Source organism: Pygocentrus nattereri, chromosome 26 (assembly GCF_015220715.1).
Source record: "Pygocentrus nattereri isolate fPygNat1 chromosome 26, fPygNat1.pri, whole genome shotgun sequence".
NCBI classification, from domain to species: domain Eukaryota; kingdom Metazoa; phylum Chordata; class Actinopteri; order Characiformes; family Serrasalmidae; genus Pygocentrus; species Pygocentrus nattereri.
In genome coordinates this window covers 2,693,347-2,715,390 of record NC_051236.1, presented here as the reverse complement: position 1 = coordinate 2,715,390, position 22,044 = coordinate 2,693,347, and the positions used below count along the sequence as shown (strand labels likewise).

At 41.4% G+C, this 22,044-nt stretch overlaps 1 protein-coding gene across 1 annotated transcript in view; it reads left to right on the top strand.

Moving 5' to 3' along the window:
* Window positions 1–19,505, top strand: part of cntn3b (contactin 3b) — a 162,289-nt gene extending 142,784 nt beyond the window's left edge. Inside the window, exons 18-23 of the mRNA XM_037535024.1 lie at window positions 645–879; window positions 3,073–3,182; window positions 13,197–13,383; window positions 14,717–14,829; window positions 16,652–16,817; window positions 17,505–19,505. Of these exons, the coding sequence (XP_037390921.1) occupies window positions 645–879; window positions 3,073–3,182; window positions 13,197–13,383; window positions 14,717–14,829; window positions 16,652–16,817; window positions 17,505–17,599 (906 nt within the window). The 3' untranslated portion in view covers window positions 17,600–19,505. The remainder of the gene's footprint in view (window positions 1–644; window positions 880–3,072; window positions 3,183–13,196; window positions 13,384–14,716; window positions 14,830–16,651; window positions 16,818–17,504) is intronic.
* The last annotated feature ends 2,539 nt before the right edge of the window (window positions 19,506–22,044 follow it).

Genomic DNA, 22,044 nt, shown 5'->3' with positions numbered 1-22,044 from the left:
TGGTCAACACCAGTCAATCAACAGTGGCCAACACTTTGACAAGCATGTAAAGTTTTGAAAACTGAATTCTAAAGAAATATTTTACAAAGCAAGATTTTTAATTAACCAGAAAACAAACCTAAGCTCAGAGTCAAGCCTGTGGAACAGGGGAGGTCAGGGATGCTCCTACTGGCCTGTTCTCAGTCTGGCCAACTGAGAAATGATGTTAATAGTTAAGAATTTTTAAAGTTGTGTGACGATGCACCAGTTTTTATAATATTTTTAAAAAGCGGTTGGATGTGAAATGCGACATTGTAGAGAAACGTATTGAGTCACAGTGGTGGTGATAGGAACCAGATGTCTGAATAGTTCAGCGCCTTTAAAATCCCCCTCACAGAAAGTTATTACATGAAATGATTATGAATATGCTTTGCGATGCTTAAAACATGTTTTTACCATAGTTTGAGAAGATGTTGGCCTAAATTTGTTTTCATGGCAGACAACATTTCCAGCCCTACATGTAAAAACTCACTGGTGCTTTCATTGTAGACATTTTGACCCCTGGTTCCTGTCACTATGTTACATGTTGTTCTGCTGTGTGGGACATGCGACATGCTGGTCTCGATGTGTTTTAATATCACTATAGTCTTGTGTTCCACTCTCAGCCCGTCCCAGAAGAGCTGCAAAACGGAGAGGGTTTTGGCTACATCATCGCTTTCCGGCCGATGGGCATGGTCACTTGGACCCGAGCGGTGATTTCCGCCCCCAGCGTGGCCAGATATGTGTTTCGCAACGACACACTGCCACCCTTCTCACCCTTTGACGTCAAAGTGGGAGCTTTTAATAAGCGGGGAGAGGGACCCTTCAGCTCTATCGCCACTGTGTTCTCAGCTGAAGAAGGTCAGCAGCAGCCTATATACACACATATGCACGCGCTCATAGTCCAAACCCGAATACAGCCCATTCACTTTCTGTCCAAGCCCCATCTGGACTTTCACATATAGATTGGCATCGTGTACGTCATGTATAATCTGGACTATATTGATCAATATTCTATCCCCTGTGTACCCTGCATCTCATTGATCTACCTCAGACTCACTAATTGCATATATGGACATGTGTACAGCTGTAAATATCATAACTTTTATTTCATAACTGTGTACCCAGGAAATGGTACTGGTGTATATTAATGTCTATATGTAGACTCGACATATATATATATATATATATATATATATATATATATATACAGCAGTGTGTGAAAGTTTTAGGCGTCTAAGCAGATTTTTAAAAATTGTACCTCAGCAGTGAGTTTATCACAATATACATATAATAAAGTCGTATTCATAATTCAAATAAACAGAAAAACAATAAACAGTAACCAGAATTTCTCGGGTCCATATTTTTCCTGGACACCTTCACAGCCGCCACAGAGACTCGTTAATATCATCAATGACATCATGACCTCAATTTACTGAGCACTGATTGGTCAAACCAGGAGCTGCTTTTTAACTACATATAATACTGGGCTTCCTCGAGGAGAGGCTTGGAGATGGGTAAACAAACACACCAACAACCGCTGTTTATTATATATATATATATAAAATATAATTTTGTTTATTCAAATATTAACACTTTTTTCAGCAAACAAACACAAACTAGACAAATAAATAGATTTAAATGAGTCTTGGGTGCCTCAGACTTTCCCACAGTACTGTATATTTTAAATACTTTTGTAGAAGTATAATTTTATAATTTTTGTATTTCAGTACTACAAATGGGCTACACACATGATTTTCACTCACCTTTGTGTAAATGTGATGTGACAATAAACACGATTTGTTTTGATTTGATTTGATCATGAACTTTTGAGAATGAAACTGCCCTCAGTAAAACAAAAACCCTGTTCAAAACTGACCCGAACTGGCACATAATCACCCAGAGTGTTGAATAAAAACCGGGCGAGCAGCATGTAATGACAATAATTACCATGGATAAATCATGGATAATGTGAATGATGCAGTGGGATATTAGCGTTGACCTGTTTGATCCTAAAACCCTGTTTCTTTACATAGAATTTATAACATATTAAAGATACAAATAATTTGTGGCAAATTGCCTGCACTAAATTGTACTTTCCTAAATCAGTTGGCCACCGTTTTAATTCTGCCAGCATAAGACTGGTATGTTTTCTATTACTGTATGAAATCTGCCCATTTCTATCACTAAAAGACAATCAGTGATTATTATTATTGTTCCATTTAATCAAAATAACAAAGCATGAGTGATATTCCTTCCTATTATTGTATCCAACTCCTAGTTATATTTTTATTCATGCTTATTATAAATGAAAATAGTAGTTTGTGAGACAAACTAATTAAAAATCTGGGCTTTGTTTGATCTTCTTGACATATCAAATGCAACATCACCGCTCAGGAATCACGTGATTAATGAAGAAGAGCAGATTCAGTGGCAGAAATAGCAACTTTGAAGGTCAAGGTAATGGAAGAATAAAGGAAGGAGAAAGACTTTGAAACCTAAAGCCAAAAAAGTGAGAGGCCAGCTGTAAGAACCCGACTCTGACGCACATATCTGGAAAACGACATCCAAATCCTGCATGAAGAGCCGGGTGCCGTCGGGTTCGGACACTTTCTCCACACACGAACGCACACGTGCTTCTCACTGTGCCTTACACACAGGCATGACCTTGAATAGTAATGAAATAAGTTGATTCAGACAGCCCCGGAACCCTCCCACTCCATCCACCCCACCCCCCACCCCCACCCCACCCGCCATGCACACTCACTCCTGCACCACGAATGTCAACCCGATATTAGTTATTACGGCAATAGATTACCGCAAATCCTGCTAGACACTTACGGGCCGATCTGTGAGCTACAGTGTTAATTGAATTTGCCCAGCAGACTGTCCTCCTCCGTCACTCACAGATCCCATTAAAATGAAGTAGGGGGGTTTCTCTCAGGTGAGGATAGAGGTCTTATTCTCAGGCTTTAATCCAATTCCGCCTCTTTGTGCATGCGAAGTTGCTGAATGAAAAGAGTGAAAGCCTTACTGCTTCTCTGCCATCCACAGTGCCGAGCATGGCGCCCGAGAGAGTTGTGGCTAGGAGCCTCTCGGCCTCTGACATCGAAGTGAACTGGGACGCCGTGCAGTCGAGTCCAGAGAGAGTCCTCGGCTATGAGGTACGAGTCATTAAACTCGCTTTCTGGCCATCTTCTTTCTTACCAGTTCTTACCCAGTTTTCTCTCAGTTGAATCAATGCCAATTAGGTCTGCCAACTGCTTGCTCCCCCTACCACATGATAGCTGCCAGCAAGGGGATATTGAGGTTCTGCACATTTATCAGCTATAGTGGAAATCCCACCCTGATATAGTAAGGAGCTTGTTTTATACACACCAATCAGGCATAATATCCTTGTTTCTACACTCACTGTCCATTTAATCAGCTCCACTTACTGTATAGCTGGTCTTTGTAGTTCTACAGTTACAGACTGTAGTCCATCTGTTTCTCTGATACTCTGTTACCCTGTTCTTCAGTGGGCAGGACCCCCATGGACCCCCACAGAGCAGGTACTGTTTGGGTGGTGGGTCATTCTCAGCACTGAAGTAACACTGACGTGGTGGTGGTGTGTTAGTGTGTGTTGCGCTGGTCTGAGTGGATCAGACACAGCAGTGCTGGAGCTTTTAAACGCCTCACTGTCACTGCTGGACAGAGAATAGTCCACCGACCAAAAATATCCACTCTCACCAGCGCAATACGCACTAACACACCAGCACCACATCAGTGTTACATGAAAGGCCCTGAATATTCTGCTGTAACTCTCGTTAGGATGAAGCAATCAGACCTCATCACTCCAACGCAGGGACATCCTGGCTTGTTCGAAGCTCCATGTACTGAAGAACACATCGCATGTTGTTGCGGTCAGATTGCTTCATCCTAGAGAGAGTTATTACAAAATACGCGGGACCTCTTTCGAGTGAATCTCCCTGTAGATCCATCCAAAAGACACTATCCATCAGTCTAAAGAACCATTTTCATAATGCAAAGACCCCTTTAATCATGCAAAGGGTTCTTTGGGTGTTCTTGGTTCTATGTAGAACCATTTTTTCCGAACCCTTGAAGAACTTTTTAAGAGGGCAATTGCTGAATAATAAGCCTTAGTATGTAATAAGCCTGGAATTTTACCTTGTTAATTTAAGAGGATAATGCATCACAAAAACTTGCAGATACCAACTAAACTGGGTAAAACTTTCTTTTACAGTCCCTTCAGTTTTAACTGAGTAGGTGTGAAGTACAACACCCTGATTAAATTACACTGAAATGTCTATAACTGGTTCTATATATGAACTCAGTAATATGTAGTACACACAAAGCACTTTGCAGGTTGTGTCCCACATGCACTCAGTTCATATCCAGACCCTGTTTGGCAGTTCAGTTTAGTTAAACTGTCATGGATTATACTCGAATTGTTTTACCCGAAATAATTATTCAGTACTTTGGAATTTGTGTCTCGCGCTTTCCCAGCCGGTATCTAGAATTTTGGGGACTGTGAAAGAAAACTTTAGCCAAAACAGCTAAGAATTCAGAGAAGCTCTGGCCCCGCTCTCTAATACACTGAGGTATTCAAATTTAAGATTTGCAAATTTGACAGCGCACAAACTTATGTTGTAATTTTTGGCCGCGTGAAATTATATCAGTCAATATTTACATTTATACTACAGGTAGTCCCGGCCACACAAGCCGATGATTGGTTGAGAAGCGTTCTAACTGTGCTGCTATTTCACCACAACATCACAAACGCTGTATCACTCCACTGAGACGGCGTTGCTAAGCAACGACTTTGACAGCTGTAGGAGACGCTCGAGCCATTTGAACGCTTTTACTTCTCACTTTGCCACAAACAGAAAACGGACACTGTTAAGGTCACATCTGACCGACAGCCGATTTGGTCCGACTCTGAAGACGAGACGACACTAAATTCCCAAATGGTCAGTCGGTGTGTGTGGAGCTGGAGGACGAACTGCCGGCTGAGCAGTGAGTGGGCGGAGCTCGTTACTCTGACGTAGCAACGAGCTGCTCATTAAGGAGCTCTAATTAGGAGGAAGGAACTGAACATTAAAACATATTAAACGCCGCGTTCACGGCCAGTTTATTCATTTCTTACTGTATTTATTTAACTGCTGTATTAAAGCAGTAGAGACACTCGAGGAGTGAGTTATCACCAATAACATCACGGCTGTGATGATCTACAGCCACCAAACCACAGCCGGGATGGTATTTCATCATAACACACTCCCTCTTGGGTTTTATTACTTAATTAAGGCATTTGGCTGATGCTTTTATTCAGAGAAACTTACAGTTTTAATCATGTTACAGATGTAGGCAAGTGCAGTGTTAGGAGTCTTGCCCAAGGACACTGACTGGTATAGTGTAGTATGGTTGCCAGAGTGGGGAGTCGAACCCCAATTGCTGTCATTGTTTATGAGAATGTTTGGGTCTTAATCAGTATTGAGATCAATGACATAATTGCCCATTCGGTCCCAAACTGGGAGAGTCAGGGCTAATGTGCTTTTGAGCTACCGCTTACACAGTGTCACAGGGTGCACTTAAAGTACAGCCCTGTTTTGCCAATTCCACCCACGGTTGGCTGGCATCACAATGAACGATAGCGGGAGAGGAAACAAGGCGACAGAGAGCAGTGCATTAAATAATAAAGCTAGAGGGAAAGCAGGTCGGCAGTGTTCTTGGACTCCTGGCCATGGACATCTGTGGCACCAGCTAGCAGTCTCCCACTAACCAGTTCTCCATCACACACATGGCCCGGGCTCTCCTGCATGACCTTGAGAGTTCGCGGAGATGGTATCGTTCGTCTTCTATCACTGGTTTTTAAATGTCCCAAGCTTTTAGCAGAGAGATGAAAATGCCCCAGGCCAGGCTTTTAAGAAGGCAAAAGAGAGAGTGTTTTCTCGCCCGGGCACTCTTTTCTTCTCTGTTACCCCTGCCCCATGGCAACAAAAAAACAAAAAAAAAAAAGTCCACATCGCCATGGCAACAGCCATTTGGACTGGAAAGAATGCAGCTATCATGGAAGGTGCTTTGGGGTGACAAAGTGAATGTATATTTGCTATTTGGTGAGCACTGCCAGGTCAAACACTGGACAAGTGTTATGGTTATGGAGACATAAACTACATAAACTTCCATAAACCTGTCTATCCACAAAATATACTTTACAGACACTGAGTATTTCAGCAGGTCAGTAGCATCTTCTTTTGTACCCTTTAACAAAGTGGTTGTTGCCACCAGTAATAAACACATTTTGCTGTCAAGTGATTAATGAATTATCGTTGGTGTAGTTAACAGTGATTATTTGCTTTATTCCACTTAGAAAGCAGTGCATTTCATTATTGTAACGAAGGGCTGGGAGGCAGAGGCGTACGCTGAGATAAGAGACTTTTATTATGGGCAAATCCAGGGTCATGGTCAAAACGGTGCAAGTTCAAACAGCCAACACGGAGAGATCAGTTTCCAGTTTTCATCACCGATGTCTAGTGAGAGCAACAGTGGCTGCATGTTTTACCAAATGAGTGCGCACACTTTATCCATTTTATCAGCTCCACTTACTGTATAGCTGCACTCTGTAGTTCTACAGTTACAGACTGTGGTCCATCTGTTTCTCTGATACTTTGTTAGCCCCCTTTTACCCTGTTCTTCAGTGGTCAGGACACCCATGGTCACTGCTTGACTAAGACTAGTCCACCAACCAAAAATAGCCAGCCAACAGAAGGACTAGAGGATGACCAGCACAAACTGTGCTTCAGCAGATGAGCTGTCCTCTCTGACTTTACATCTACTAGGTGGACTGACAAGGTAGGAGTGTCTAATAGAGTGGACAGTGAGTGGACATGGTGTTTAAAAACTCCAGCACTGCTGTGTCTGATACTCATACCAGCACAACACACACTGACACACCACCATCACCATGTCAGTGTTACTGCAGTGCTGAGAATGACCCACCACCCACATAGTACCTGCTCTGTGAGGGTCCATGGTGGTCCTGACCACTGAAGAACAGGGTAACAGAGTATCAGAGAAACAGATGGACCACAGTCTGTAACTGTAGAACTACAGAGTGCAGCTATACAGTAAGTGGAGCTGATAAAGTGGACAGTGAGTGTAAAAACGAGGAGGTGGTCAGAACGTTACGCCTGATCAGTGTATATTGTATACATATATTTTCTTTTGTGTCGTTGGTGTACAGACACTATTGATTATATGCTACCTATGAAAAAAGTTATTAACAAAATGCAGAGCAAGTGTAATGGTCACTATGTAACGAACTATGTAATGACATGTAATTATGTAAAAATGTTTGAATGCCTCAAATAGTATAGTTAATGGCAGAATGTGGTTAATAAGCATTGCCGCTGCAATATCTTGGCCCACTGTGTGGGGAAAAAGTGCAGACACCAAACTCATTTAGAGGACGTGTTGGGATTCTGCGCTCAGTTCAGTCCAAGCCTCGCATGGAAGAACATGTACCAGACGTTTCCAAACTTTGTAGCCCAGGATAGAGCTGTCTGGAAACAAAGCTTAATGTTTGTGGGAAGAAAAAAGGAATCTGTTTTTTAGGTGAGTCTGTTCAAAAGAGTGAAGAACCAAGTCAGGCTAAAACTGTTCCTTTTGAGCCTTAAGAAGTTTGCTTTTATCACATAGCACTTTGGTCTTGTAAAGACCAAAGTGCTACGTGACATAAAAGACATCCCTGTCTGCGTCGAAGGCAGCAGCTTGCTGTGTGGAGCAGAAGTTCTATGTTTGCAGTGCATTTCTCCTACGCGGCAAGTTTCCAGTACACATGCACAATCCAGTGCAGTCAAAGAGGATGCGGAAATACTGATGTAGGTGGATATTTCAGCACTAAGGCCCAACCCCACTTCTTCTTTTTACCCCTACCCCTTGTTTTTGAGTGTCACTCTGACCCCTTGTTACTGAGCTACAGGGCAGTGGTTGAGATCTTCCCTCTGAAATGAGACCCTCTAATAAAAGAGCATCACTTCATTAACAGCTACCAGCGCCGCTCTGTAGGCGACCCTGCCCGTCTGCAGGGACAGCAGAGGAGGGGAAAGTTCAGCTCCTCACTGCTGGGCTTTAGTTACATTTAGGGATCATACGCCTTCAAAGAGGGGGGCAGTTATTTATTATCACCCCCCACTAATTCTTCAGTGATGTGAAGCTGAAGTCAGAGATTCTCCAGATTCTCATTTGAATTTTCCCGTTCCACCTTAAATGGTGCAGCAGCTACATTCAGGCACTTCAGAACTGCTGGACTGTTTAAGGTGGAATGGGAAAGTTATTTAGCTAGCTACTGAGACATTAGTATGCTATTTTTGCAGAAAATGACCAAAATACACTGAAACAACATTAAATTAAAATCATCTTGCCTGTTTGGAGTCTCTGTGAAGCCTCCCTTTGAGGGCCATGAAGCCCTAACACTTCACCCTACCCCTAGACAAGAACACGCAAAACAGAGGGCTAAGGGCGAGGGGAGAAATGGGACTGGGCCTCAGAGTTCATAAAGAAATGGTATAAGTTGGGTGAGAAGAACAAACATGATAGACCAGCAGGACATGATCTCCAGGTTGACCTGAGAGTTTGCACAGCTTCCTGAAGTTCTTGCACTTCCAGATTATAAAATACAACACTTATGAGCTAAAACTCAGAGGTGTGGACCAAGTCACATGACCTGGAGTCACGAATTTGATGCCTTTAGAAAATCGAGAGAGACTTGTGACTCGACTTTGACTTCAACACCACTTACTTGGACTCTGACTCTGACTTGAGCTTCATGACTCGAGACTCAAAGTGGAAGAAACGTGGAGAGTGTGACTGCAGACGGGACTCTACGGTCAATTATCGTTCATGTGAATGAATTTGTTTCCTGCTGTAAATTGAATAAACAGCAACGTCATCAAGTGTCTGTTACTGTTTTTATACTCGGCTAATTTTATTTCAGACGACAAGTGAAGAGTTAGAGCGCCTCCAAAAGCTGGAAACAAGCAAAGCGTCAGTGCGGCCTCGCTCAGCACTGAAACTCCAGCCTTTCTGGAGAAACTCGCCAGGTGAACTGACCGCTTTCCTCACGGTAGTAAAGCAAAAGAGACACAGCGTCTGTTTAAATGTACGGAGCCCCGCTGACGACATCCTGGATAGATAAAAATAATGTGTGGCCATGCATTATTAACGTGTGGGAACTAGATCCTAATGAATGGCTACGACTTAGTAAGGCGTGGGAATGCGATGATTAAGTCGTGGCAATGACTTAGTAAGGTGAGGGAATGGGATCATGGCTTACTAAGTCGGATCTCGTTCCTACGCTCTACGCTACGCCTACGTCTGGCCACGACTTAATTATCTTGTTCCCACGCCTTATACAGGATGTCACCAGCGGGGCTCCGTATAAATTACTCTAACAGCTTCTGCAGGTAAAACCAGCGCAGCGTTCACCGCAAGGTGGTAGTTGACTTTTTATTCGCCAGCTTTAAGTTCAAATTTGCTGTTCCACCTTAAATAATAGATCAGTGAGGCGCCGGAACATAACTGCTGCACCATTTAAGGTGGAACGGTGCACCAGTGTTCCCAAAAATTATCTTCAAATATAAAGTTGTTTTTTTTTTAATTAAATTCAGTACATTTAAAGTTTTTTTCATGTGTAGTTGCACTACACTCTGTGTATGTCAGTATGTCTTTCTACCATGGGTAATGTATTTTAGTTGGAAGGGTTAATAATAATAATAATAATAATAATAATAAATTAACATACAGTCATACACTGCTAACGTGCTGTCATTAAAAGGCAACAGTACTGTTAGCATTATTCAGTGTTATGGCCTCAAGAATACAGACTGACTTGTTCAGGACTCAAAGATTAGGACAATTGACTGAAGCTCGACTTGAGTTTGGTTTGGAGACTGTGGCTCTGTCTAAAAGACAGGAGGCTGAGCTGGAGGTGGCGGAGATGAAGATGCTGAGATTTTCGTAGAATTGAGCAGATCAGAGGGACAGTGAAGGTGGAGCAGTTTGGAGATAAAGCCAGAGAGGCCAGGTTGAGATGGTTTGGACATGTGTTGAGGAGGAATTGTGGATATATTGGGCAAAGAATGTTGGAGATTGAGCTGCCGGGTAGAAGGAGAAGAGGTAGACCTCAGAGAAGGTTTATGGATGTAGTGAAGGTGGACATGGAGATGGTTGGTGTGAAAGTAGAGGAGGCAAGATGGAGGCAGATGATCCGCTGTGGCGACCCCTAAAGGGAGCAGCTGAAAGAAGAAGAAGAAGAAGACTGAAGCTCGACTTGAGACTCGCCTGTACAGACTCTGGCTCAGTTATCTTGACTCAGGTGTGAAGACCTGAGACTTACTTAGAACTTGCAACTTAGTGACTTGTTCTGTCTCCTCCTGGAGATCTACCATCCTGCAGTATCTCCTCCAACCCAAATCTAGCACAATGGAATTTTACCACAGCTAGATCCCAGTCTCTGTTGTAAAGGCCTCAGTGTTTTGCCTTAGCTAAGAGAAACGTGTGAGGGATTTTATGCACCACCCTTACTGAATTCCCTTGGATAGAGGATAACCCTTATATCCCTTAAGGTTCAAGACAAGGTGTTTGATGCAGCCGGGCCTTACGTCTGTTTTTCCTTTTGCTGTTGATAAAAAGTGCTGCAGTCATGCTTTTGAGCTGGGGATAGAGAATAGATCAGCTCTGTTTCCCTCCAGCTGAACATCCTTTAGGTTCTGGTTAAAACCTTGAAATAGTTTAAATGAGATTGTCCAGAGCTCCAGTCATGCGGCGTATGTGACCGTCTGGACAGCTGCACTTGAACGTACCGTTATTGGCAGATTTTGGTCAGATACAGCCGCTGTCCCAGGATATGATATGAGGATTTCTTCCAGCCTCCTTCTTTTGAGTGATGACTCTGTCTCACAGTGCTCTGCCGTTCTTCTTGTTTTCTTACTGCAGCAAACACCTAATGTACCGTTAAGGAGCACTTAGATGGCCAATGTGTTGATCATGGCAGCAGAGGGAGCAAGAAGAAAAACCATCAGATCAAGATTAAACAGGGAATAAAGAAACTGGCAGTCCCCTGGGCAAATCCTGTTATTGTCGAATTATTCATTGACTTAACTCTTGCGACAGTTAATATCCAAACGCTGCTATTATGTGTGACCTAGAGGTTAATAATCGATTATTTAATTTGCTCTTAAAAATGATTTCTCACCTGAGCACAGCTAAGTGTAAAGCGAAATTTTATACCCCCCAAAAAAATCAATTGGACCACATTTCACCAGGAAACCACATCCCCTGCAGCTATCGATATACCGTAATGCGTTCGCCTGTCTGCACGCCGTAGGAAATGATGTCAATGATAATTCAATTGATTATCGATAGTGTTGAGGTGATTTAATGTAATTAGAATGGTGCCATGTGAACTGAGCAATCTGCTATTGATTCACCTCAGCGAGATACAATAAGCAGAGATGCTTTAACATCCATTAGTGACAGAAACCAATGGTGGATCATAACAGAACGGCTTACAATGAGACAGAAGGAAGTCCTACATCAATGCTGTCTTCGGCACAGTATTAATTAGAAAGTTTTATTTGTGGACTTTTCTTTCGCATTTCTAGAGAAACCTGCAGCGTCAGAACTGTTGGTGGTCTATAGGGACCAGATGTCCACCTCTAGAAGCTCCCTCACAGAAAGTTATACATGAAATGGTTGTGAATCCACTGCCTGTTGTCTGAGACGCTGTTATATATATATATATATATATATATTTTTTTTTTATAAAATACAAAATATGTATGTTTGCATATTTGCCATTTACCATTTCACCATTATATACATTCCATTTAAATCTCTGGTACTTTGAATAGTAAATAAAATGGCTATATTTGTCATTGCGACCCCTGGTTCCTATAACCACCACTTTAAAAAAGTCTGGAATGAGCTTTTTCATGACAAACCACTCTAAATTGACATCTCAAGCACTGAGTTATACAGATATTTTGAAAAATCTGGGTAATTCTTTAACAAGCCAGTAGTTACGTAACTGGCTTCTCATTACTACTTTATTAAATAATAACTAAACTGTTCTGCTTTTGTTTTAAACATAGTAAACACCTTTTTAGATCTTCAATATTGCGCCATTATTAAGTCTGCATGCATTAAGCCTGGTAACTAGTGATTAATCGGCTGCTTATTACTTCATTATTAAGCAGAAACTAGGGTGAATTAAGCATTTTACAATTACATTTACATTTATGAAACGCTCTTATCCAGAGCGACTTAGATTTTGATCATTTTTACACAGGCAGGCCAAGGCAGTGTTAGGAGTCTAGCCCAAGGACTCTTATTAGTTTAGTGTAGGGTGCTTGCCTTGGTAGGGAATTGAACCGCAGTCTACAGTGTAGAAGACAAAGGTGTTAACCACTACACTAACCACATTTCTCTACATTTCTCTAGTCATTGTTATTAGTATGTTTTTTTGTGTTTACTTTTACCTATTCGACTCAGTTTAAACCCAGTACTTCCATTTAAAGTGTCCCCTCAGCCGCCATTCGCTCCTCGAATCCTCGCCGACACACAGTGAACCTCGGGATATGTTGGCTGGCGAAGGATCAACTCGTCAGGTCCATCATTGCCATGGAAAAGAAGGACACATTTCTTGGAGTCTTCGAAATGGGACAGCCTAGTCGCACCGCTGTCAAATGCAGCCTCTGGCGGATGCAGCCCCTGATTTGGGACTCAGCTTATAAGTTGGTGTTTTAAAATGTACCTCAGGTTACTTAGCTGTGTTCTAATGGGGGAAAACTAAAGCTGGTCTCGGGAAAAAGGTACTCGTCATCCTGAGAGCGAGATGAGACAGAGAACATTTATTTGTGGTGTTGAGACTCAAGAAATAAAACATTATATCAAACATAAATAAAAATGTTCTGGAAAAGGCTTAGATCACCCGAGTTATTGCAGTAGTTACCTATTGGCTTGTTAAAGCTGAAGCCTTAAGGCCATTAAAAGGTCCTCTTAGAGTAAAGTGGTATGTTTTTGAGTTTAACATGGTTTGTATTGACAGAGAACCACTTATGTCCAAGCTGTGGTCAATTACAGATGTGTGTTTCCCTATTGTGCATCCCTGTTGTGTCCAGGTGGTGTATTGGGAAGATGACACCAAGCCGGACACTGTAGGCAGAGTGAGAATCAGTGGGAACTCCACCGCTGCCAATGTTAGCGGTCTAGAGGGAAACACTCTGTACTTTCTGGCTGTGTGTGCCTTCAACACTGCTGGGACTGGCCCTCAATCTGTTCCCGTGAATGCTACCACTAAGAAACCACGTGAGTATCCTACAAAAGGGGGTGTTGGGGTTAGTTCTGGATGTTTCTGAGAACAGTTATGAGAACATGTGAGTCTACATGGTGAGAGTCAACAGGCTGACACTTAAACTCTTGAACATCCGGCTTAGTATTCAGTAACTGCTGTGAATTATTCCATAGCTATTGTTAAATTACATTATTATGGAATAAGAATGGAAGGACAAACAGGCCCTTAGAGTTTAAATTCACAAGGAACCCTTTTTGAAAAGCGTTCTATGTAGCACAAAAGGGGTTCCTCTATTGCATGTAATGTCAACCTTTTAACAATAGAAGAATCCTTTTGGGTGCTGTATAGACCCCATTTCACAAAGGTTCTGTATAAAGGGGCTCCTGAGTGGCACAACTGTCTAAGCATTGATCCCGTCATCAGGAGATCGTCATCAGGAGATCGTGAACACAATTGGCCTCGATTTCTCTGGGTGGGTAGGATGCCCCCCCATCACTCAGTGCAGGCGTCTGTTAGCTGGCATCTGTTAGATGGTTTCACAGGTCTCAGAGGAAGCTTATGTTAACCTTCACTCTCCTAGTGTTGATAATATCGTGTGATTGGGGAAGTCTTAGCCAGCAGGTGGAATTGTAGAACCATCTACAGCATGTTCTCCATCAGTCTGAAGAAGGTTTCCCTGACGCCAAGAACCCCTTTAGCATGTAAATGGTCCTTTTGAGTGTTCATGGTTCTTTATAGAGTAATTTTCTTTGCTAAAGAACCCTTGAAGAACCATCTTTTTTAAGTGTGTAGTTCACAGTGAAAATGAAGAATGTTGGTCTTTTAAAATTCATGTTTTTTTTTTACATGCATGTTGTGCCCGCAAGAGCAAGTTTACCCAAATTGGGCATAAAACATGGATTTAGGTTCCCTTGGGCTTTAAAGCAACTTCCCAAAGTGGGACCTGTGGGCCAAAGTTGGCCTGCAGGGACATTTGACACGACCTGCTAGAAAAGTCTTCACCCAAAGAGAGAAAATGTATTTTTATACAATTATTTTAAGCACTTTTAGTGACAAAACTCACAGTCTGGACACCATGCAATCATCACTGCACACACTACACTGTTGCTGTACCAAAGAAAATGACATAAATCGAAATTGTTATATTAAAAAAATGAATTAGTTTGAATGCACTCGTAACTCAGATTGAAAACCAGTTGTCTTTTTGGTCCTTTTTGACCACAAACATTAGCGCAACCCTGATTTAAGGGGTTAACAGTATAATATGGAAATACAGCACAGAAAGCTGATGCGTTTCTGTCAGTCTTTCTCTCTTTCATTCATTAATTCATTCGTTCTTTCTTTCAGCTCCAGGGCAGCCTCCTCAGAATGTGGAGTGGAGTCTGATTGGCTCCCAGCTCACACTGCAGTGGGATCCAGTCATAGCTCTGGATACTGAGTCTGAGGTCACTGGATATGTGGTAAGTGGCATTATGCTTCATATTGTGCTTCACTTATATAGAGTGCACTTTGTATTGTTGGTATTAGTTAACAGGTGGGTATGTCTAAATCAGTCCTCTCTGAAGTTGTGCACGGTGATAATTGGTGGGGTGTAAGCTTCCATTACTTGTTAACTACATTACTGTGTAAAAATCTTAGTCAGCCAAGAACACTAGCCACGTTTAGATGCAGCTTAATCCATTAAAAATCAGAGTCAATCGGAATAGACTAGACCGATTGAGGCTATTTGGAATATGTAATGAGATCACATATAACACTAGCTACATTTTCATGCAGCCTAATAATAATATAGAACAGAATACGTCCATGTAAACATCTCAACCGGAGTAGTCTAGTCCGATTGAGGCCATTCGGAATACAATTTCTATCAGATTGAACGAGGTGGGTAAACCTCTAAGTACTCGCTTAAATAGAAGAATAATATCCGTGTAAACGCCTGTATCTGTTTACATTCCCTATCGGAAAGTTTAAGTCCGTTCTGCATGTGCATGTTGCGTCATTTTGTGTCTGAGAACACGACGTCTTCCTCTCGGCCTTCTTTAATAAGAATATGTGAGGGACGTTTTTCTGAGTCTGACATCATTTTAAATTAACTAAAAAAAGCACTGCTCACTGCTGCTCATCTCACTCTGACCGGGCTCATGTGATGCTCATTGTCATGGTAATGTCTACAGTAAGTGGTTTTCTATGCATGTGTGTAATTTTGCATCGGATTTCTTGTAATGAGCAGGTAAACGGAAATTTTCCATCAGATTGTTGGGTAGAGTGAGCATAAACACCTTCGTCTGAATCTATAATCGGAATATATTCAATCGGATTGGCAAAACTCTTTGCTTGTAAACTCAGACTTTGTAGTAAATGTAATTTCATCAGTAAAAACACCGTAACATTTTGCTTGAGCTCTGGTACATATCATTGGCATAACTATGCCATAAACATGTAATGTCAAATGTCATACTGCCTTGACAGATCATGACCAGTAATAAAATTGTCATGCTACCATTATCAGTACATCAAACTATTTGCAGGTAATGGCAACGTGGCAACGATTTTCCCAATCTGATTGAACACATTCTGATTATAGGTTCAGACTGAGGTGTTTATGCTCACTCTACTCAACAATCTGATGGAAAATCTCAGTTTACATGCACACTACAAGTAATAGAAAACCACTTGGTGTAGGCGTTACCATGGCAACAAGCATCACGTGACTCCAGAGTGAGATGAGCAGCAGTGAGCAGTGCTTTAAAATGATGTCAGACTCAGGAAAACATACTTGACATGTACTTGTTAATAAGGCTGAGAGGAGGACTCAGAGCATAAACTTCAGAGGATAAACTTCGTCTCCTCCTATTAGTGGATTATGTAAAGACGGCTGGCGTTATATGTGATCTCATAACAGCATGACGTCTGCTATGACATGTTTGTGGCAGGTTTGTGTCAATGTTATGTAGCAGAGCTCAAGTAAGTGTGCAAAAAATCTCTAATATCTATTCTTCTTGCTGCACTCCAGCCGTCCCAAGGATTCGTTCAATTCCATTTGCAGCACCTTATTTAATTTAATGATGGATTGATTAGATAAAGTAGGCATTGGATGGTAACTGTAAGTATTGCGCTTCCTGTGGAGAGATTTAGAAACGACTTTCCTGATAAACTGTTAAATCACATTTGTCTGCACACCACATTTAAAATGTTTACAAAGGTCAAAGGAATTAATACGCGAAGAAATAATATTTAAACAGTCGACTGTCTAGTCAAAGATGGCATATTTTCATACTACAGGTGCTGTACAGGCGACACCGGAACAATGACATGTACACCATCACCACCACCAAAACCACGGTGGAGCTGACCCTCTCCCCCAACGACAACTACGTCATTCAGATCAAGAGCCTGAGTGAGGGGGGGCTGGGAGAAGGAAGCGAGCCCGTCCACATCCACCAACTCAGTGAGCATCTTCCTTACTATCCCACCCACTCCACCCCCGCACATCCCCTCCTTTTTATTTCCCCCTTCTGCCACCATTCATAGGCTTCTGATGGCGATTCAATCATCTGGCAAGCGCGTTTATTTTGGCCTGGCCACGTTCCCTTCCATCCGTGTATAATAGACTTCTTTTTTTTTTTCCTTTCTCGAGCCGCGCCGGAGCATCCGACCTTTTTAGAAATTCACGTTTTCACCACTATCCATCTCTGTCAGACGCTTATTATTCCTTGTTGACTGCCGAGCAAAGCGGCATATAAAACAGCGGAACCGGCTCTCTCTGCTAACCCAACCCCCCCCCCCCCACCCCCGCCCCTGCCCCCCCCCCCCCACCCATTCAAGCAGACAGAAATTGAAGCACGCCTTTTTCTCTCTCCCTCTCTCCATCCATCCCCTCCACTTCTCAAAGCGATTGGCTTTGTGACGCGCCCCCAGCCTTATCACCGCTGGATTATTCTAATGGTCTTTCCTGTTGAAAGCTATTAATAATGTAGATCTAGAGACCATGTTTGTGAGGGTTTTTCTTAATGAGTTGTCTGAAAGCTGACCGTGTAAATGGTCCTTATTTGTCATGTTTTTTTTTGTTTTTTTTTTCTCCCCCAGGCTTTTAGGTCTTGGGTCTAAAAGGTTTGTTTTTTGTCTGTTTTTTCAGGCATGGGCGCTCAAGGCTCTGGAGTGGCTAGGCCAGGCTGTCTCACTCTCTTTCCTGTCCTCTTTACTGCACTGGCAGCCCTCAGTGCCTCCTGAGGGCTTTCTCCTGTGAGCGCTGCCTCCGCACCCTCGGCCTCTTTCTCTTTCACACATACATACACTGCCTGGTGAAAATTGGGAAGACCTTGCCTTCTTTTTTTAATTTTTGGCCTATTGCTTGATTTCTATTATTACTTTTCAATTCATTTTCATTTTTATTTATGGATATTTAGCTTCAACACAGCTTCGCGCTCATCAAAGTGTCTTCCTCGGTATGAAGAGCAGCCTTGGCAGGTTTTCTTTCCCGAAATATCGTTGAAAGTGCATAGTGAAACTTTTTTTGGCCCAAAGCTGGTTTAAACACCTGAAAGGTTTGAGTGCAAACATCACAACAAGGGGATCAAACGCATAGGCTTTGGCTTTATTCCCAAAGTAGCACTGTCACTAATGTTGGCACAAACATTTCCACATATAATATTGTTTTTTTTCTCCCGGTTACACTGCAAAATAGATATCTTGGCAATTACAATAATCCAAAATCTGAGACTGTTGTGAAGGTATAGGGTTATTCAGAGTCAGTATATTGTACATGTTCTAATTCATTTTGTCGACACCACCTTTTGCCTCGGGTTTTGAAATGACAAAAAAAATTCACAATCGGTGCAAAAAATAACCAAAAAATAATGAAACAACCCAAAATCTAGTCAATATGTCTAATATTTCCAAATCTGAGACTGTTTATTGTTCAATTTCCAGACATTTTACATGTTTTAAATCATTTTATCTACTGAAATGGTCTTTTTCAAGAAATCTTTGCTGCCATCGCTGCCAATCTGCTTAAGATTCACTAAATAAAATGACTTAAAACTAGCAAAAATGTCTGAAATAATCTTAATATTCTTTCAACAATCCCAAAAAGATGAGACTATAGTGGCTAATTTTAAGATTAAGGATGCATCAAAATTTTGTCTGAAAGAGAAAAACTGCCCAAACATTTGACTGATTAGGTAGGCCTCCAGTGAAATGTTGAATCTAAGACTTTACAAATTATAATTACAAAGTATAATGTTTAAAGTATGATTACAAAGTATAATTACAAAGTACAATTACAAAGTATAAATTATAATTACAAAGTATAATGTTTAAAGTATAATTACAAAGTATAAATTATAATTACAAAGTATAATGTCAATGAAAACAGAGAAAAAGTGATTAAAATGCTGTTTCATCCATTCGCTCTTCCGCACTTGTCAGCTCAGATGTGTTCGAACAGTTTGAGCCGCAGCAGATCATCAGCCACGTGAAACTGTATCACGATTTCTATGAGAAACGTTAGACGAGAGATTCATATTCTTTGGACATGTTGAGTAATAAGAGGAGACACTACAGATACAGCAGCAGAAGCAGACAGGAAAGTCCCTGCAAGCAGCTCAACACCGTCTGTAGCCTCAGGTCTTAGATCAGTGCTAAATGGGCAAAATATAACTAAAAATAATGGGATTTTTGCCTTGGATGAGCATCCGTTCTCACTGTTGTTGATGTAACTGGTGGACGTTGATACCACTCCCGCTGATGGACAGAGAAAACTCTGTTTCTGTCGTGAGGATTTTATTCTGATAACAGAACTAAAACAGAAGTTTTAGAGCCCCTGCTTCTTCTCTCCTCACCTCATATGAAAAGAATATAAAAGAGTAAGCTTAGCTGACCAGTACACTGCGTGGGCCATGCAGTGTGATGCAATGATGTTAGTGACATGTGCCTGAGTATAATTTACTCTAAAATTGACCATCAACAAAACATGATGCGTTACAGTTGCTGATAATGAACCCGGGAGCATTTCGCTGTTGTTGGAACAAAACCTCGTATCTCCATTCTTTGACGTTTTTCAGTTTTTGACACCATTTGAAAGCGCCTGTTGCCCTTTACATTACGTGTGCATTTTATGATGATAGGATCAAAAGAAACGGCCCAAAATTACTTGGAAAAAATTCTGGTTCCATTGACTCACATTAAAAGTAAAGTAGGTTTATTCCTTCTCCTGTAAAGTTACTCAGTTTGGAGAAGGTTTTGTTCCAACAACAGTGATGTATATGAAAAACAAGCGATTTTTCATGTACTGAAAATGTATGAGTGAGATTAGATACAAGGCACAATTTGATACCTACTTTCTCATATTAGACAAAAGACAAATATATATATATAGAGAGAGAGAGAGAGAATCATTTTGTATAATGACATTTGAACACTATAATATATTGATTTACTTACACATTAATATTCATAACTTTATTATTAAGTTTATTTTATGTAAACTTTTTTACTTGTCAGGTTTTTTTTTTTTTTGGTTTTGATTTCTAGCGTCCTAAATATCAGCTTTCGTTTCAGCCGAGGATTTTCATCACTATTTTAGAAGATTTCACTTGCCAAGATATCATTATTTGCACTGTAGTCTGTATGTTTTTTGCAAACAAACAAACAAAATATGTTCATTTCTTTACAACCCAAAGCTGGTTGTCCCCAAACCTTGACAGGCAGTGCATATATACGAACACCATGCTCTCAACGGATCCCTAGCCATCGCTGCCCATCTCTGGCTTGATGGGATTTACCCTCCATTCGATTCAGTCGCTTTTCGGGGGTACTGGAATGTCAAACAGATACATGAGACAACTTTCCATGAAGGAAACATGCAGAAGAGTGATGACCACGGCTGTAACGGTTATTAGCGTGTTTGATCGTCAAGGAAAAGAGTTTTATTTCCATGCACAAAGAAACTCTCTTTTTTCTCATTATTTTTAAACTTAGCTCCTTCTGAAGTTCACTCCCATGTCTGGAGTGCACATGTCAGCTTCTTTCATGTTTTGCATCTGGTTCTCCAAAACAATCAATGCCTTAAATTCATTTACATACCAAAGCAGACAGCATAATTGATGAAAAAGCATAAGAACAGCCTCTAATTCAACAGAGTTCATTTCCAGACTTCGGGGTCACCTGCTGTTATGAGCTTGGTTCTGCGGTGAGTAATCAGACCCATCGTTCTCCTCAGTGAAAGTCTTTTGAAATTGTGAAGCTTGAATACATATCTGATATTTATCAATGGTTTTGTTCCAGACACGCTAGAAAGGTGACTTTTGTGGGGCTTTTCTTTAAAAGACAATGGGAATCCAATAGAAAAACGACACAAATCTATGTTTGGGTCATTCTACAGAAACGTCCACTTTTCTGTAAATCCAGTGGTGTCACTGGTGTTACCGATCCTCACTGGTGTCACGCATAAGAAAGGTAACACCAGTGACGTTTTTAATGAGAAATGCTTTTTACAGAACGGCTGCTACCGAGCATCAAACCACACGCTGTCAGTCATAGAAAATCCACTAAAATATGGAATTTAATCCATTTGTCTTCTATTTTTTTCACAGTGACCTCAGAATAAAGTCGGTCACACCGGTGACGTCAGCTAAAAGCTTCATATGAGGTCATGAGCTGAGTGAGAAGATCTCTGAGAACTGAGAGACACAGTAGACCCACCGTAAGCTTTTCTTCAGAGATCCTCAGAAAACGGGTCAAAGGAGGTCGAGTGACGTCATCGGTGTGACTTTTATTTCAAAATAAGAGACTTTTTTGTTACGCGGTAACACCAGTGACTCGACTCCTGGGGAACTTCCATTATATATTTTGTCATATTTATTAAAATCACAGAAAAACACATTACTTCAAAATGTGGCCTCAGCCTTTACACGTGACTGTGGGGACGAGCTCGTCTGTGGTGCTTGGAGTTCTAGATAATTGCTTTAAAAAAAACAATATTGCTAAATTGAGGCTCAAGAAGGTGTAACTGTTAAAATAACTTATATCTAACATAAATCTCTAAATGCTAGGGACACGAAAACGGACGTTTCTGTAGAACGAGCCACTTAAGTGACACCAATATGTGTGCGGAAGCTCCAAGTAACTCCTGTGTTGTTCCCATTTTACTTCTGCGCTTGGAAGAGTCCATCTGAACCAAGACAAGCTCTTGTGTAGTGAAGTCACGCACCCAGATGTCAGCCGGTCGGAAGCAGAGGTGATTGAAGTTTTCCCCTTAGATCGCTTTTCCCTTCTCCTTTGAGGTTAGAGCTTGAGTAGAAGGTTCTAGATCCTGGTAAGTGGGCAGCTCCTACCAGTATCTCAGGAACCAGTCCTATTACCTTTGCTCTATCGCTTTTATCTAACTTCCCCCACATTCCCATTACTCCAGAGTGGATCGCTATTAGGCCTCTAACAGAACTGCCAGTTCCTGAGCAAGAGAAACCACTTCTCTGTCCCTTTGATGGGATATAGCGTTTTGTTCCCTTCCTAGCACCTCTTAAATAAGGAATGGCTTGTGCATTAGGAATTCTGCACAATTAAGGCTGGAATTTCAAGAGAATATGTGCTATACTTGTTAAATGGCAGAGCGGGCTTAGCGTGCAATTTTTCCCCCAACGTTTTGACTTCTGCAAGCATCCCCCAGAATCTAGAAG